The sequence below is a fragment of the Alexandromys fortis genome, unplaced genomic scaffold, assembly GCF_014885135.2.
Source record: "Alexandromys fortis isolate MF-2015 unplaced genomic scaffold, M_Fortis_MF-2015_v1.1 scaffold_90, whole genome shotgun sequence".
Taxonomy (NCBI): Eukaryota; Metazoa; Chordata; class Mammalia; order Rodentia; family Cricetidae; genus Alexandromys; species Alexandromys fortis.
In genome coordinates this window covers 2,831,954-2,849,484 of record NW_026067985.1, presented here as the reverse complement: position 1 = coordinate 2,849,484, position 17,531 = coordinate 2,831,954, and the positions used below count along the sequence as shown (strand labels likewise).

At 55.0% G+C, this 17,531-nt stretch overlaps 1 protein-coding gene across 3 annotated transcripts in view; it reads left to right on the top strand.

Annotated features, from left to right (window-relative positions):
• Tesc (tescalcin) overlaps window positions 1-17,531 on the top strand; it is a 30,245-nt gene that overhangs the window by 11,864 nt on the left and 850 nt on the right. The window contains exons 2-9 of one of the 3 annotated variants that reach the window (XM_050159122.1): window positions 2,571-2,729; window positions 3,052-3,140; window positions 3,645-3,714; window positions 9,854-9,934; window positions 11,447-11,586; window positions 12,985-13,046; window positions 13,144-13,251; window positions 16,031-16,078. In XM_050159122.1, coding sequence (XP_050015079.1) covers window positions 3,119-3,140; window positions 3,645-3,714; window positions 9,854-9,934; window positions 11,447-11,586; window positions 12,985-13,046; window positions 13,144-13,251; window positions 16,031-16,078 — 531 coding nt within the window. In that variant the 5' untranslated portion in view covers window positions 2,571-2,729; window positions 3,052-3,118. Of the gene's footprint in view, window positions 1-2,279; window positions 2,730-3,051; window positions 3,141-3,644; window positions 3,715-9,853; window positions 9,935-11,446; window positions 11,587-12,984; window positions 13,047-13,143; window positions 13,252-16,030; window positions 16,079-17,531 lie in introns of those variants that run through there. The other 2 variants (XM_050159121.1, XM_050159120.1) reach the window with 2 other exon arrangements.

The following is a 17,531-nucleotide window of genomic DNA, read 5'->3' as shown; positions in this document are numbered from 1 at the left end:
TACTCTGCCTCCCCCACAATTCCTGGGTCCCAGACTCATCAAAGTTATTGCCATGTCCTCGGCCACCATGTCCTCCCATGCCTCTTGTCTCAGACTTCAGGGACCCCCATCAGACATCCCCTCCCATCCCCTCCCCAGAGCTGGAAACATCTTTCCCAACACTCCTTCCCAGTGAAATGTGAAATTCACACAGCCTTCTACGGCCTTATTACTTTATGTCGGTTACTTGTTGACATGGTAGTATTTTAGATATTATAGACTAAAGAATATATTACTAAAGCTAATTTCACCTGGATGTCAGTCAACAGTTATTAGAAATTCCAGGGAGCACAATTTACAATTTATGTTTATCCGAAGTATAGCCTTTGACCCTAGTACTCGGGAGACAGAGGCAGGTGGATCTCTGTGAGTTCGAGGCCAGCCTGGTCTACAGAGCGTGTTCTGTAGGAAGACCCTGTTTCAAACACACAAACAAACAGTGTAGACGGAGGAACTGGGGCTACGGCTCTAGTAGAGATTTCCCTAGCATACCCAAGGCCCTGAGTTCAGTTCTCCAGCCCAGGCTATAGAAGTGAGCTGGAGGCTAGCCTGGGCCTCATGAGAGGGAAGGATACAGGGAAGGGGAAGTGTGTCCTTTATAAGATCACATGTGCCTGGACCACGGCACCGAGCCAGGGATGACTTACTAATATTTTTGAGAGCGTCTGCTGTCCCATATGGACGGTGCCGTGTGCTGGGAGATGGTATTATGGCTGATGCCTCCAAACTGTGCGGATTGAAACTGGAAGACCCAGGCAAGCCGAAGACGCCTCAAGTTCCACTTGCTGCGCTTGCTCTGTCTCATGCGCTCACATGCCTTCAGCATGAATTCACAGCAAGTACTGTCTTGGCTGATTGGGTCATCCCCTTGATGCCATGCAGGGAACATTAAATATTGACTCTCGCTACACTTCAAAATGGTTTGCCAAGGGCTTGGCGATGTGGCTCAGGTCCTAGAGGGCTTTCTTGGCCTGCGTGAAGCCCTGGGTTCACATAGCACATAAACCCCAGCAACACACAAGCCAGGTGTGGCAGTGCATGCTTGTAGTCCCAGCACTTGGGTGGTGGAGGCAGGAGGATTATTCTCAATTACATAGAACATCCAGGGCCAGCCCGCGATACATAAGACTCTGTCTCAAGTATGTTTTTAAGGGTGTGTATTATTCCAACTCAAGGATGTCCCAGGATGATCGCGGTTTCCTGGGTCTTGGCATTTTCTTCGCATTCTGCGGTTATTATTAGCTTTTATTACGAGGCAGGTGACTTCCTGTGGGCAGCTCTGTTCACTCCTCACTCCCTGGGATTGTTCTAGGGATCAGATTGCTGTTTGGAAGGGTGTATACACCATCATTGGGTACAGATGTCACACAAGACAAATAAACCCGAGCTTTCTAGAAACTGGTATAGCCTAATTCTACCCTTTGCACTAGCCACAGTAAAGAAATGGCCCAGGATGCAGCAGGACTTTCTGTTGTAGCTTCTCGGGAGGCTGAGGTAGGAGGATTGCTTGGGTACACTTCAGGCTCAACCTGGGGACCCAGCTCAGCCACAGAGCATCCAATAAAAGACGTAGCAACTACAGATTTGATACAGAGAGATGTTTTGAAAACAGTCCCAAGTCGGAAGCACTCCTGGCTCTTCTCAAGTGTTTCTGTGAGGGCTTCTGGGCCATGAGGGCAGCTAAACCACCACAGAGTACAAATGTGTGCACATACTCTCTGTGCCTGCTGGATCCTTATTTTCGTCCTGTGCCTCCCAGGGGCGTTACTGGAGTGGGTGACTTGTGTGTGTGTGTGTGTAATTACAGGGATTTGAAGGCATCGCACCCCTGGGCTGGGAGTGTCGCTCAGTGGGTAGAATGTTCACCTAAGACTCCCAGAGCTCTGGGTTCTGCCCCCAGCGCCTAATAACTTTGGTGTGGTGGCGCACACTTGTAATCCCTGTGCTCAGGAAGTGGAGGCAGGGGGACCAGGAATTCAAGGTCATCTCTTGCTACTTAGTAAATTTAAGGCTAGCCTGGGCTACAGGAGACCCTATCTCCAAATAAATAAATAAATAAATAAATAAATAAATAGTGCTTCCCCCATAAGCATGGAGCTCCACACCTTCTAAGTACCACCTGTGCCCACATTAAGGAATAGAATATTCTCTGCCCCCAGGGCCCTCCTCACACTTCATTCATGTTATTCTGCCCCCTGGGGCAGCTACTGCCCTGATGGCTAACGCTGTATGTGGTCAAGTGTTTCCCGAGTATGAGCCTTGCCCAGGTGAAATGGTGACACACATGTCTTTTCATGCCTGGCTCCCTTGGTTCTGTGTTACATATGGTGCCTGGTTCCATTCTTGTATGCGGTCCCATCAGTAGGCTGCATCGTCCTTTTGTACATTGGCTGCCCTGCCATGGGTGGTTTCCGGTTTACAATGATCCCACAGCCCAGCCACAAGAACACAAGCGTGCTGTGTGCATCTTCCTTTCTGCTGCCTACCCTGCTCAGTTTGCTTGCTCTCTACACGGCTGTATTTTTCTCTAGAAAGGTAGCGGTTGTCCTGGATATCAGTCTTTGCAATCGTCCGTGACTACATGTGCAGTGTGGGGTTGCAGCCCTGCCTGCCTGTGCTGCGTGGGACGGATGAGCGAATGCCTGGAGTAGTGCCTAGTCCAGGTTGGCAGCCTTCCCTAGTCTTCCCTGGTGAGCGGCAGCTGCTGCGGATGCTTCAGACTCAGAGTGGTGGATTCTTGAATAAACCAAGGCTTGAGCCTGGGGTGGGGTGGGGGATGGAGGGTCCTTAGGGCTCAGGTACTCACAGCTTTAGAACGAGAGGTGAGGTGGGGGAGGGGAGGAGGAGATGAGGCGATGCAGGTGGGTACAGCAGGTCTCCAACCTGGCCACTGCACTGGCAAGTTTGGCCTGAACTGGCCGTGGTCCCCAGGAGTATTGAAGGCCCTGAGCACCAAGGGTCTGGGGTGCGTGGACGGCCCATGTGAAGGGTGTGTTTTGGATTGTATTCTAGATCTCTCAATTGCTAGTGCTGTGGTCTGCAGCCTTGTGAGTGGCAGCTGGCCAGAGGAAAGCCAGAGATGACTGTATGGACTCCCTCTGGTCAGTCACCACTCTCTCTGGACCGGGGCATTGTGTGTCCTGGAGACTCTCTCTTTCATCCAGGCCCACCTTCTCCCTTCTCTTTCCGCTCTCCCCACCTTGCCTTCTCCAAGCCAAGTCAAGCCGCACAGGCAGATATGGGACAGGATGGCAGGGGTGGGGTGGGGAGGGCAAACAAGCAGGTGCAAGTTCTTTTGTGGGACAACACCTGGGGGAGTGGCTGGTCTGGCCCACATCAGGGGCTGTCACTCATAAACAGCCACACTCTTGCTAAGGGAGTAAACAATGGCCACAGAGCTGCACAGCAGGCAGAGCGGGAGACTCTTCTGTCCCTCAGCCATGGTTCAGTGTGGTCAAGGGGGCGTCCCAAGAGGGACGGCAGTGGCGAGCGAGGAGGGGACCAAAGAATGCCGCAGCCTCCAATCACCTCAAGTTCAGTGTCAAGGATCCCTCACTATCTCTCATTTTCTTTTCTTTCTCCCATTCCCCCTTCCTCCTTCTCAGTCTCCTCGGACCAAATCGAACAACTGCACCGGAGGTTCAAGCAGCTGAGCGGGGACCAGCCCACCATCCGGTAAGATGCCCAGCCAGGCTGGGCTGGCAGTTATTTCCTGCCGTTATCTCTTTCCCCAGGTCCGTGTGGCTCTGGGCAGGCTGACCCCAAGGCCTGTCCCAGTTTCTGAAGCAATCCTCACATATGAATTTTCCTGGGTTTTTCTAAGACAAGCTGTGAAGAGAGGAAGGGGCCCTTTCTGTTTCTGACAGAAACCTGTGGGGGAAGCCAGGGAGGGGAAGGAGACAGCATCAGCCACCCGGCCCTGCCCAACGGCTTTATGCAGTGTGCGACCTGGACTTGTCCTGAAGCGCCCCCCCCCACCGCGTGTACATACATTGAGCGCCTGCTGGATCCTTCCTGGTGCTGGAGCTGATGGAGCTGTGTGTCCGGGCGCTGGCATTGCCCTGATGAGCCTGTCTCTGGACTTCTCTTCCTCTCTGTCATTCCAGTCTTGGACAAGATAAGATGGGTTGGGGTGTCCACTTTCTGTTAGGGAAGATGATGTTTTCCACGGTGGCTTCATTCCTTTGTACTGGGGAGGAACACTGCCCTACACATTGCTAGGCAGGGGCATCACCATGGCATACAGCCCCAGCCCTCTTTGCGTTTTCCTTTTCCCTGAAGTTGTGTCTAAATTGACCAGGCTGGCCTTGGACTCCCTCTGTAGCCCAGGCTGGCCTTGGACTCCCTCTGTAGCCCAGGCTGGCCTGGGCTTGCTATCATTCCTGCCTGTGAAGAAGCTGAAATGACAGGTGGGAGCCACAAACTCTGCAAAGTGAAGAGTCTTCTGTCACAAACTCTCTAGTAGAGAGTAGGGTCCTAAAATATGCACAGGATCTCAACGTCGTTGAAACACTGACACAAGCCTCACACAGGCCCCAGGAAAGCTTCCTTCATAGATGGCTTCATTTTGCCCTTGGAGGGAGCCGTGCGCACACCTACGTTTTCTTGCCTGCTACACAAAGGCACATTACTAGCCTAGCATGGTGCCCAGAAGGTTCCCATAGTCTCAGGGGTTCTGTGGCCTCTGGTCTCAATTTAATTTGCACCACACTGTATCAAGACAGGTTGATCTAAGCAGAGAAGCCCAGAGAAACATCCTGTGTACCCCGTGAAGTTTCCGAGCTCCTCACTGGCTCAAGTGCCTGAGCCAATTGCCACGGCTAGGAGCCAGAAACAAGCTTTGCCTTGCCTAGAATAGAGGAGTCGGCTCTGGGGTCAGACACAGCCTTACCTGGGGAGAGGCTCTGGATCAAATTCTACCTCTTCAGACTCAGGGTCAGGCGAGAAACTTGGGAGACAAACCCAAGCTTTGGCTGTGTGCCTTTGGACCAGCTCGCCCTCCCTCCCTCCCTCCCTCCCTCCCTCCCTCCCTCCCTCTTTCTCTTTTTCCTTCTCTCAGAGCCAGCCTTCTGCATAAAGCAGTCTGCTTCTTTAGCTTGGGTCTGAGCATTAGGCTTGCAGATGCACACATCTGGTTCCCAGACATCTGGCAAATGGGCCAGGTTGTTGCACCCCATCTGAGATGTGGGGCAGAGCCTGGCTGATCTGCTTGGAGGGTGTAGGAGTCCTGAGTCCTGTGGGGAGGGGGCGCCACAGAAATTCTGTCTGCACAGAGGTGAGTTTGGGATCTGGGGGTGGGGGTCAAGCTGTAAGGTGTTGAGGGACACCCATGCGGTAGGCACACAGGACCCTGGCTCTTAATAGTCACCTTCCGATCCCATGTAAGGTGCTCACACAGCCGGCGTCCAGGGACTCTCCAGGAAGCTATGGTATCTAAGCCAACCTAGTGTGTATCATGAGCTGCGTGACCAGTCGGGTTCCTTGGGGCTGTAGTGGGGAGAGCAGCCTCCGGCTTCTCTGGAGAGGTCATGCCTTGAGATGCTTCTTGCATGGTGTGTGCCCGACCAGGGCCTCAGCCCAAATGCCACAGCAAACTGCAGCCGCCCACCCACTGGGTGTCCCACGGCACACCCTTCACCCCTCCAGCTGTCCCTTAGTCACAGTGAATGGGGCCTGTCTTTTGCTGACCCCTCCTGCCCCACCCGAAGCTGTGTCGTGTGTCTGTCTGTCTTGTTTCTGGTCCATCAGAAAGTGCACAGTTCTACCCAGAGCCCGGGATTGCTGTCCTGCCCTCGTGTCTCTGCCCATCCCAGTCAGTGTCAACCCCAGTGTCCTCTCCCATCCTCGGCTTCTGCATCCAGCATTGCCTGGGAAGACATAGTCCTTTCCCTGAAGAGTCCCCATGAGGCCTCAGTTTCCCCAGTGTGGGCAAACTGTACATTCTGTGTGTTTACTTTGAGCTCTGAGGACTAGCAGAGTGACCTTGGCAACTGAGCTGGGCCTCCAAGGCCAGCGGAAACTAGCCCACAGCACTGGGCTTGCAGAAGAGGCCAGCCCCGCCCTCGGTGGTTTTCTTAGCTTCGTGTGTCCTTTGTGGGCTGGATGCTTTTCCTACCCTCTTTGTGACTCTGGGGGTGGGGGTGGGGACTCAGACTGGCACTGGGCAAGAGTGGGTGCCCATAGAGCTCTAATTCTCAGCAAAGCCTAAAAGTACAGCCGGGAGGAAGCGGGCGGGGAGCCTCCTGGGGCCGGAGCACTTTTGCACTTCTGCTGGCTAGCTGTGTGACCCTCTGTGGGCCCCATCCTCTTGTCAGTGAAAGTGGACCCATCACTGTCACTGCTTGTAAGTGTGAGGGTGACATGGGGAGGGCACTTCAGAACTTGGGGGAGATGATGTAAGATACCCTGGGGCTTTAAGCTGCCAGAGGACCCATGGAAGGTGGGTGTCTCTTCGGGTTTTCTGTGGCCCTTCTTGCTGGTCACCAGGGCGGCCGTGCTGGACTGATGACAGCGAGTGGGCCAGCTCAGTCCCCACGGCAGTGACCTGAGAGCATCCAGGGCCCCAGGGTGGGGCAGAGCCCTTGCAGTTAGCTCAGTGAGGGCCCGCTGGGCATGAGACAGAGAGCCTGAGGCCGCTCGGCTTGGCCTGGCCCAGCTCAAGCCCCAAGACTTGCCTTTTCTTTGTCAGAGTGGGGGGTAGCAGAAGTCAGGGGTCTCTGGGTACCAGACGGCAGACCTGCTTCTTTTGAGTGACTGCTTCCGGACCAAGGCCAAGAGGTCACAGCTGGACAGTAGCTGCTGTCCCTGTTCTCCATTTCTCTCCTCCCTCCCCCTCCCTTTTTGGGGGCCTCCAACAAGTGCCCTGTACTAAGCTACACCCCAGCCTTTTTTCTCCCTTGAGACTGGGGGTGGTGGTTGCCAAGCTGTGTAGGGCTGGCCTCAATCTCAATCCTCTTGCCTCAGGTGCTGCCACTCCTGGCTAGGAAGCTGCTGCTTCTCTCTGCCTTCTTTGTCTCTGAAATGGGTTAAGTACCTGCCCTCCATGGTATTGCCGTGGGGGTGGGACCTTCATCCTTGGGAGAGCTGCCCTGGTGGCTGTCACTAAAATGATCTCTGCCCAGCACAGCAGTGCCCTGGTCCACATTGCTCCACCGTGTTCATGTGTGATACCCCCATCCCAGTATCCTTAGCATTCCCACAATCCCCAGCTTACAGCTGCAACATCGGAGGCTGAGGTGGGGGTAGTACCCCCTCTCCTAAGATCACAGGCTGCAGAGGGTGGAGCCTGGGTCAGCAGCCATATCTCTGTACTTTAGCCCATCACACTGGTGCAGAGAGAAGCATTAAGTTTGCACCCATCTCACAGATGAGCAGACTGATCCTCACAGAAACAGTGCCTGAGGTGAGGTGTGGGTGGGATAGGAGTGTGGGTCTGGCAGGCACCTGTAGAGATGGAGAGCAAGGAGCACGGGCAGGACAGTACCAGGAGTGTGAGCGTGGCTTTGCCCTGCCTGGGTTCCAGTGTGACTCCCTACAGCCGGGTTCACCTGTTACTTCAGGGAATCACAGGAGTCCCGGTTGGGTGTCCCCCAAGTGAGGTACACACCACAGGCCTCATAGCTCACACAGCCACTGTGACTGTCATCTGAGCGGTGGCCTGCAAGGGGGGAGGGGAGCGGGGCTCTGATGATCTGATTGTCTCCATGGTGCCTTCCATCCAGGGTTCTGGTTTCTCTTGCTTCCCTCTGTGGTTGCATGGGGGCGGGGACAGAGCCCTTGTATGTCTGGCCCTGAGGCTCCCTGTGTCCTCTCTGGGTTGCCCGCTGCAAGGGCAGCTAGCCGTTATCTTGTGTGGAAATTCCCTCTGTGGAAATGGACGGTGCTGCGGTTGTGTTGTTTTAACGAAAGCAGGGGAAAGTTTTCAATGGTTTTGGGGGAGAACCTGTTCCCATGTACGATCCAGCCATTTAAGCTGTGCTGGCACTTTAAACAGCCCAGAAACACACCCACCCTCATCACCCTGGAAACCAGACTCTGTGCTGGCTTCCCTCCTGAGCATGGTGTTCTTGAGGCTCAGTGGCAGCGTGTGTCCTTTGCGTCCTTCCCTTGTTTGGTTAGGTTCTCAGCAGGCAGTCTGTGCAGCCTTGAACTTGTGTTCCCGCTGTCTCAGCCTCCTCGGCTAGGATCCCAGGCAGGCACCACCACGCCACTACTTCTCAAGTGTCTGGGACTGCAGGTTGGACCCCGCACCCTTTCCTTTTGAAAAGTGTTCTTGTGTGTCTACACAACTTTGAGGAGTCAGTTCTGTCCTTCCACATTTCTGTGGGTTCTGGGAATTGAACTCAGATCTCCAGGCTTGCACACACACGCCTTTTCCTGCTCGGCCATCTCCCCAGCCCCTCCATCCCTTTGAACTCATCCTGCCCCAAATTTATTTATTTATTTTTTTGATTGTATAGTGGCACCCATCACTTCAGGACAGCTCTCCTGAGCGTGTCCTTCCAAACTGGGCTCTGGTAAATGTAAAAGGTGACTGTGCCCTTTGGCTACTTGCCACCAGTCCAGCCACGAGGGAGGGGCAGGAAGCCACCCAAGGGTGGTGAGAACAGGAGCGATCTGGTCACCTGCTTCTGCTTGTGTCTGGAGCCTGAGGTCCCTTTCCTGTGAGGGGAAGCCCAGGATGGGACAAGGGACTGTTTGTGGAACCTCCCAACTCGAACAGCCTCAGCTGCCAACCCCAGTCTATTCCAGGATCACAACCCCTACTAATGTCCTCAGGTGTGTGCGTGTGCGTGTGTGTGCGTGCGTGTGTGTGTGTGTGTGTGCGCGCGCACGCGCGCTTTAATGAGCCGACCCTTCCCCATCCTGAGCATTCTTTCTTATCCCCTCAAGTACTGGGCCATGCCCTAGGTCCCTCGAAAGGTCACTGCCATGGAACAGGCGCAGGCAACCTCTGCTGAGGCAGGACAGGCACTTGGGCCCTGCGCCTGCACCCGCCCAGGCCTGTTAGCTGCCGGTGGGTGGGTTTCATGTCTTTATTGAAGTGAAGCCCACACCTTGCAGCTCAGTTGTTAACATGCAGGGCAGTGTTGGTGTCTCTCTTGAGTTATGTATCCAGAATATTTGTCACCCAAGAGAAACTGGTCCCCTTAGGGGTCATTTGGCTCTCTCAGCCCTGGGCCACCCCTCTCCTGCTTTTTGCCACACGGACTCAGCTGTTCTAGACACATCATTTTATTGGAGTCATGACCTTTCTCTGCCAATGTCTTTCCAGCAACATCAGTGTTAGGGTTCATGCTCCTGTGGTGGGGGGGTCAGTGCTCCAGTTCTTTTCTTGGCTGCACAATATTCCCATGTGGACAGCCTGCAGTCCAGATGCCACCTTATCTGGGAGCAGACATTCGATTGGCTCTCTTTGATTCTCATGTGTTCCTGTGGAGACTGCCTGTGTGGGCTTGTTTCTCTTAGGCACATGCTGGGAGGTGCCAGGCCATGAAATCCTCAGACAGTCCCTTACCTTGAGGCCCTCTGGACCAGTGTCTTACTGCTGGGGGCCCAGATAAGCCACCTGGAGGCTCCCCGCCTGGACCCTGCAGATCCTGTCTCTGCAGCCTGAGTGTGTGGGTCCCACCTACCTTTCAGGTTCTTCCAAGTGACAGGCTCCCTCAGTTCTCCTACCTCACCCAGTCTGTAGGCAGAAGGCCTGAGGAGAGGGTGGGGCTGATGGGGATGAAGTGACACCACCCTGCCTGTATCCCATGCCACTGATGACTCTGCTTTTGTGACTTTCTCTCCCGGGCATCCTGGACTACAGCAAGGAGAACTTCAACAATGTTCCTGACCTGGAGCTCAACCCAATCCGATCCAAAATCGTCCGTGCCTTCTTTGACAACAGGTGCGCTCCCTCCCCAGGCAGGCCAAGGTGGGCCACCTCTGTCCCACCCGCCACCTCCCAAATAATGACACAGAGACCTCTTATTAATTATGAAAGCTCGGCCTATAGCTTAGGCTTGTCCCACCAGCTCTTGTAACTTAAACAAACCCATCCATTTTAATCTACGTTTTGCTGCGAGGCTCATTACCTCGTCTCTCGGTACTGCCCACGCTGCTTCCTAGATGTCCCCTCCTCTCTCTCCCCAGAAATCCTGCCTATTCCTCCTGCCTAGCTATTGGCCGTTCAGCTTTTCATTACACCAATCACAGCAGTGCACCTACACATAGTGTACAAATATACCACAACCCTGGGTGACATTGGACAGCCTTCTTGACTCCCTCCACTTCTGGGTTAGTCATTGCCAGCAGCAATGGCTGTGTAACAAATGCATCCAAAGAGAGCGGGTACTTTGGGTTTTGTTTTTTTATGTTTGCATGTGTGCTTATGTTCATATATGTAGGTGTACATATATGTATGCATATATTCATGTATGCAGGTGCACATGTATGTATACACACGTTTGTGTATACCGGTGTACACGCATATATATGCAAACATGTTCATGTATGCAGGTATACATGCATGTATATTTGCATGTTTGTGTATGCAGATGTACATGCATGTATATGTGTACATGTTTTGCTACGCAGGTGTACATGTATGTATATATGCGCATGTTCATGTATGCAGATGTACATGTATATGTATGCAGACATGCTCATGTATGCAGGTGTACATGTATGTATATGTGTGTATGTGTGTGTGGAGGCCAGAAGACAACTTTAGCTGGTATTCTCATATTCTCAGGCACTGTCCTTGCTTTGAGACAGGGCTACTCACTGGGATCCTCCTGCTTCCACCTCCCCAGAAGTGGGGCTACAGGCACACACTACACCCAAACCCAGCTGTGCTTGCCTGACAGGCACTTCACATACTGAACAGGCTTTATACATTTTACCTATGACTCTGGGATGGAAGGAACCCAGGCTCTCCCCCTGGGATCTGCCTCCAGTCCCAAGCCCAGCATTGACTCCTCATGGCTTCTGGGGGCCAGGAGGCCCGAGTTGGATCCTCTTCCCAAGGCTAAGAGCAGGAGGTTCACCTCACAGGCTCACGGCTGAAGACACGGCTCTGTCCCAGCTGGTGGATGATGAGGGTTCTGACCTCTCAACTGAGGGGTCTGTCATTTGATGGTGTTACTGGGAAGTAACTGAGCTAGGCTGGCAAGGGGGACTGTGGCAGGCAGCTCAGGAGAAGATGCTTGGGAACATGTATGCGCACGTGTGTGTACACACCACAGAACTCTACATGTAGAGGTCAGAGGAAAGTTGATAGACATCAGTTTTTTCACCACGTGGGTCCTGTGGCTTGGCTTCAGGTCAGCAGATTTGACCGCAGGCACCTTTACCCACCAAGTCATCTCAAGAGAGATTTCCTATGTCCTGAGGTCCTCCCTCCCCTCTGCCCTCTTAGGAACCTGCGCAAGGGATCCAGTGGCCTGGCCGACGAAATCAACTTCGAGGACTTCCTGACCATCATGTCGTACTTCCGGCCCATTGACACCACCCTGGGCGAGGAGCAAGTGGAGCTGTCCCGGAAGGAGAAGCTGAAATGTGTGTGCTGGGTCCTCAAGAGTGCGAAGCTAGGCCTGGGTGGGAAGGAGGGGGACAGCAGGGGACGTAGCCTGGGCCTTTACAGCCTCAGTCTCTAAACAGCAGCATTGGTGTGGCCTCTCTGAAGTTGAATCTTGGTGGCCTCATAAAAGTTCAGCAGCTTCCGGCTTTGGGGGACAGGGAAGGTGGGGGCTGCGGGGTGATGTACTTTAAAGAGACACGAGGTTTTATTTGAGGCCTGGGCTTAGCTGTGTGACCTTGAACCCAGGCACGGGGTGCTGACTGTGAAATGAGTGGCTGTGGGGCTGAGGACTGTACTGCAGACAGAACCTCACATCTGGGGCTGGGGAGCCCGAGTCTGGGGTCCCACACTGCTCCCCCATGGCCTGCTGTGAGCACAGTCTGACAGCCTTCTCCTGAGGCTCCTCCGGAGGTCACCAGCTCTGGGGAGCATCTAGTGGCCATCCTGGCTGGACTGGGGAAGGACCTCAGGAGTCATTGTCTCCTTCCTCTGCTCCCCATGTGCTTCCCCACGGCTCCTGAGGGCCCTCCCCACCTCCTCAGCTCCAAGCACTCAGCTATGTTTAACCCTGGCGTGCACGTGAGGGGCGGGTGGGAACTACCATGCCGGGTTCTCCTGGGTTCCTGTATCACTGCTCAGGAGATGCCCAGAGTCCACCCAGACTGCTCTGAGGGCTAGGGTGAGAGTCGTGAAACCAGAGGAATACAGGTCTGAACTGGTTCAGGACCCCTGTCTTAACATGTACTGGACTTGATGGCCCATCTGTGAAATGGACCGTGACAGCCCTGTTCTCACAGGGTCAGGCTAGGACACCGTGACCAGGAAATACTCAGATGGTTCTAGGCATTTGGTTCCTGGTAGATGCCAGAGCAGAGTGTGTGTGTGTGTGTGTGTGTGTGTGGGTGCTGGGGGGGTATCACCCACTTGGCACCTCCTCTCCGTGGGGCTGCTGCCAAGGCTGAGAGAGGCAGCCAGGCCCTCCCTCCTAATCTTCTACCACCCTCAGGATCCACCTAGGACCAGCCAGCAATCAGGATGTGGGCAGTGTGGCTCGGGACCTGGCATTTTAAGATAACACCCAGTTGGCTTTGTGCTCGTGAGGTGTCCAGTCCTGTCACATGTCTGAAGTGTAGTGGTGGTGGCAGGCGATGCCTCCAACTCCCATTTTATAGGTGGGAAACTGAGGCTTAAGAGAAGTCACTGGCTCAAGGCCCCTAGGAAGAGAGCAGTTGGGCCCCTTGGGTGCCCTTCTGTCCTAAGGCTTTGTCATTCAGATCTTGCCCCAGTGCCTCAGAGCAGGACCCCGGGGAGAAGGGGGACACAGGCTCCACGCCTGCCTTTGCCTAACTGGCTGCTACCTCCTCTGCTGCCCACAGTTCTGTTCCATATGTACGACTCGGACAGCGATGGCCGCATTACCCTGGAAGAGTATAGAAATGTAAAGTATGCTCCCTTGGCCCTGCCCGGGGCTCCTGGCGCCTCCCCCTCCTGGACCATCGGAATCCCAAGGTCACCAAGTGTCTGCCCACTGGCAGGTGGTGGAGGAACTTCTTTCTGGAAACCCTCACATTGAGAAGGAGTCAGCTCGATCCATTGCAGATGGAGCCATGATGGAGGCGGCCAGTGTGTGTGTGGGACAGATGGTGAGTGCCCCTGGGGGTACAGGGAGGGAAGGACGGGAGCAGGAGTCCACCAGCAGATCCCCCCTCATGCTCAGTTCCACATCGCCTTTCCTGTGGTTGTCGAGGGTCTCCGTGGCAGGAGGCAGGTGTGCCCTGCTCCCTGCGCTAACCTGGGACAGGCATGGAGCAGAGCTCGGAACCCACTGCAGGCTCTCTGTCCCCAGGGGACTGCTGTCCTGGAGAGCTGTGTGACTGGGCGAAGCAGAACTCACAGTCTGGGTGGTGCCACCGTGGCCTCCCGTACCCCTCTGGGTAGCACGGAGCACGGTGTCCCGGGAGCATTGCCTCCTCAGTTAGAAAAGTGGGGTGTTCTCAGGCTTCAACACCGGTCTCAGCACCTGTCATCTGTGAAGACCACTGGTGTTGGGGGGCAGCTGAGGGACTGAGTGGGGGCTCGGCCAGATGTGCACACTAGTTCATGGTTTCTGCTTCATTCTATCACTGGGGAAACCGATGCTCAGCCCAAAAGATTCTGTGGCAAGTGTGACCTTTTCTTGGAGGGTGGGGTGCAGCCCAGCAGCCCCAGGACCGACTAGGGCGGGTAGATGTCACCTCTAGGGCCTGGGCTTCCAGCAAGCTCTGACCTCCTTGTACCTGTGTTGACAACAGCCTCAGAGTGGAGGCGGCTCTGTGCTGGCTCCCACCTTCCGTGTCACTTGCCTGTCACTGAGGATCCTCACTCCCCAGAGGCAGGGCTGCCTTCCTGGCTTGTACTTATCTGTGCAGGAGAGGCAATTGGCCCCAGTAAAACCTCTGTGCTCTGTGTATACCGCCTCAGGGAAGGGCCCCAACCCGATGGGGAGCAGAGCTCCCCCTTGTAACTGGGGCAGAGCCAAACACCCATTTGGTTTGATTACACTCTCCTGTAAATGACTCCCCGGCCCACGCCACTTTCAGCTGGGGACTTCTCTTAATTTGCTGTAGTGAAACTGTTGGCAGCTGGTGCCTGCCTCACAGGTGGGATCCCCAGGAGGGCGGGGACAGAGCCACCAGGGAGCCTGGCACGTGTGCCTATGACGGAGCACACACTGTGTGCACCAGCTAGATCAGCACAGACTCAGCTGGGCTGAGCTGTGGGTCAGGGCCGTCAGCCGCTGGCTTCCGATGATGGTTAAGGCTTCTGACCACACCGCTCACCGGAGACCAGAGAGCCACCCACCATCCCTGCTTTGATGTCCTTCCAAAGCCACTGACTGACTCAGGGCGGTGACTCTTTAAGTACCATCTCCAGACCATGTCTGAGCAGGGATCTTGGTGGGGAGGAAGAGGGAGGGGCTGCTAAGTTAGACTCCATCCTGGCTTTGCCAACTCCCAGCCTCTGTCCTTGCCAGCCCCCCCTGCTGGACTCCCCACAGCGGGGCGAGTCTATAATTAGCTCCCCTCACCCAGCCTGGGAGCCTGGTGCCCTGGAGAAGGAGTTGCCACTTCTCTCTCCCTGAGTGGGAGGAACAGAGAGGACTAGCCCCTGGGGACAGGGCAAGCCCAGGCCAGTGGAAAACTGGGGGGGGGGGGGGATGAAATGTTTTATAAAACAAACCATAAAAGAACATTGACCCTTGCTCCCAGGGGAGACCAGGAGAGGGTGAAAGGTCACTCTCTCTCCATGCCCACTCAGGACCTTGCCCTGTAGGGAACCACTTTTTCCCTTACAATGCCAGCAGACACACCATGTGTGGGTCTTTGCTGTTGTGTTGGGTCACTTGTATTTTGGGGGCTCTGGGATTTGAACCAGCGCCCCCCCACACTAAGCTCAGGCCGTACCACCATCTGCCTAGCCCGACTCCATGTGCAGTTTCACCAGGTGGCCTTGATTGGATATGGCATTCTTTCCCTTGGCAGACATCTGTCCAAAGGGCAGAGGGGCCTTGGGAGCTGCAGGCACTCGCTCCTTGTAAGGTTACTATTTCTTCTTGGCTGAGTGGACATCTCAGTCTTTCTCTGCCGAGAAGAGCTAACCACTGGTAGCCATGAAGGGCCAAGCCCTGCTGAAGGACTCTGGGGCAATGTGGGGAAGCCTAAGGACCCAGTAGGAACCTGTGGGGCTCTACAGTGGTGTCCACTGTCACAAGGGGATGCTGGGTGTTTTGGAGACTGGTTCAGTAGTTTAGGGGGCTAGGGTCAATACTCTTTTAGGGTTTCTTTGTTTCAGAAAACAAGTCATTAAAAACCAGTTTTCCACTGGCCTGGGCAGAGCCCTGGTACCATCCCTCTGTCCCTACAGAGGAGGGACACGGCGGGAGACTTGCTTTGTCAAGCATGCCAGGCCCCTGGCTGAAGCCACATTCTGTCCTCCTCATTCTGGTTATCACGGTGATTCGTTGGCATGAGGGTGGCCACAGAGGGCCTTCTATTCCCTTCTCCTTCCCCCAGTGGGCTGTGAGTTTAGATTAGCCCAGAATAGTTCTGTTATCAGTACAGGGAGCTGAGACAGGACCCAGGCTGGCAGGGTGTGACTTGGTGGCTGGACATTTAGGGACAGGGGAGGTGGACTGTATTGGGAAAGAGGGCCCATGCCTAGGAGTCCACTGTTTCCCCACCTGGCACTCCTGGGGGACCCTAGTGGGATGAAGTCTCTACCTCTTTTGGGGTTCCAGAAGACTGGCCTTGGCTGGGGACACATGACCCCCCCCCCCCTTTCTAACTCTACCTCTGTGCTCTGGGTGCTTGGAGGAGGTGACATGTCTCAGCAGAACCTGGGCGAATCCCTGGCCACTCACCCCCTGTACAATTTTGTCCTCAGGAACCGGACCAGGTATATGAGGGGATCACCTTCGAGGACTTTCTGAAGGTGGGTGCCAGGGGAAAAAGACAAGTGGGCCTGGGGATGGGGGTTCCAGGACATCATGAGGACCTTGTGAAGCAGTAGCTGTCGGCAGATCTCAGGTGCCCAACAGGGCTGTTCTCTAGGGAGGCCTTGGAAACCACATTAACTGATTCGCTTGGCTTTGTGGAGAGGGGGGTGTTGCTGTGTGGCCCGTGATCTCGGGTAGATCAGAGAAGTGAACTGCTCTCCCTCGGGACACTGGCGCCCCTTCCCAGGACAGCAGGGATTCTGGAAGATTCTGGAAACTTCCTGCACCTGGATGAACACAGCATTCTGTAAGCAGACTGGTGCAGACAACATGTTGCTGAGTCCTGCCTCTCTAGTGCCTCCTGATGGGAGTTGTAAGGGGCCACCCACTCGCTTGTCCTCCCTCTTGGGGTGGCATCTGCACCCATCTTGTGGACAGCCTTCCCTGTCACAAACACACTCTGGGGCTGGGAGTTAAGACTGGCTGCTGTGATGACCACGTTATCTGGAAGCAGGAAGAAGAAAATGCTAAAGTCATCTCTCCAAGGCATTCAGGGCATGGAGGTGGGCCCGGAGGTTGGGACACAGGAGGACCTGTGAACCCAGCCAGCTCCACCAAGGCCCTGTGCACGGAGGGAACCTGGAGCCTCTAGGGTTCTGTTCGCAGAGTCAGGGCCAAGCACTGTCCTCTGCCTGCCCCTCAGAGGGAGGCCTGCTGCAGGCCCTCTGCCCCACAGGCAGGCAGCGTAAGCCCCGTCTCTCAGGGAAGGAGACAGAGGTCAGCAGCTACCTACACTCAAGACTGGACAGGGTGTGTGGTGGGGGAGGCCAGGAGCTGCTAGAGGTGGATTTGTTCAGGCCTGCACCGGGATCTGTTCATCCGGGCACACGATGCAGAATTCCAGGGGCAGAAGGAATATGGAGGAAGAGGGTGCAGTTTGCTTGGAGCATGGCTAGGCAGCACACCAGTGCGATCTTAGCTCCTGGGAGGCGGAGGCAGGGGCATCTGGAGTTCAAAGTCAGCCCGGGCTGGAGTAAGAGTCTCGGTGTGACAAGCCAACCTGTGCTTTCTCCACGTCTCTTCAGAAGCTAGCTCCCCTTCTCTGTCCTTCTGTGCCCCTAGTGACTGTGCCCTCTCCTGGAACTTAGCTGAGTTCCTCATGGAGTCTGGGATCTTTCTCAGAGCATACCCCAAACTCCCAACAGTTGGGGCTGCTCAGTGTGAAGTGGAACACTATTTCCATATCCTCGTAGGACCAGTGCAGGGGACGCTGGGAAGCCTAGCTCCAAGGCTTACCTCACCCTGGGAAGTCCACAGGGGCATCTATGGATGCTGAGTGACAGCTGAGCATCACAGCGAGACATGTCACCAGCCTGTAGGGTTCCCCCTTCATGTTCTCATTCTGACTCCCCACTTGTGCCCCCAATGCCAAGGACCGGGAGAGGGTAA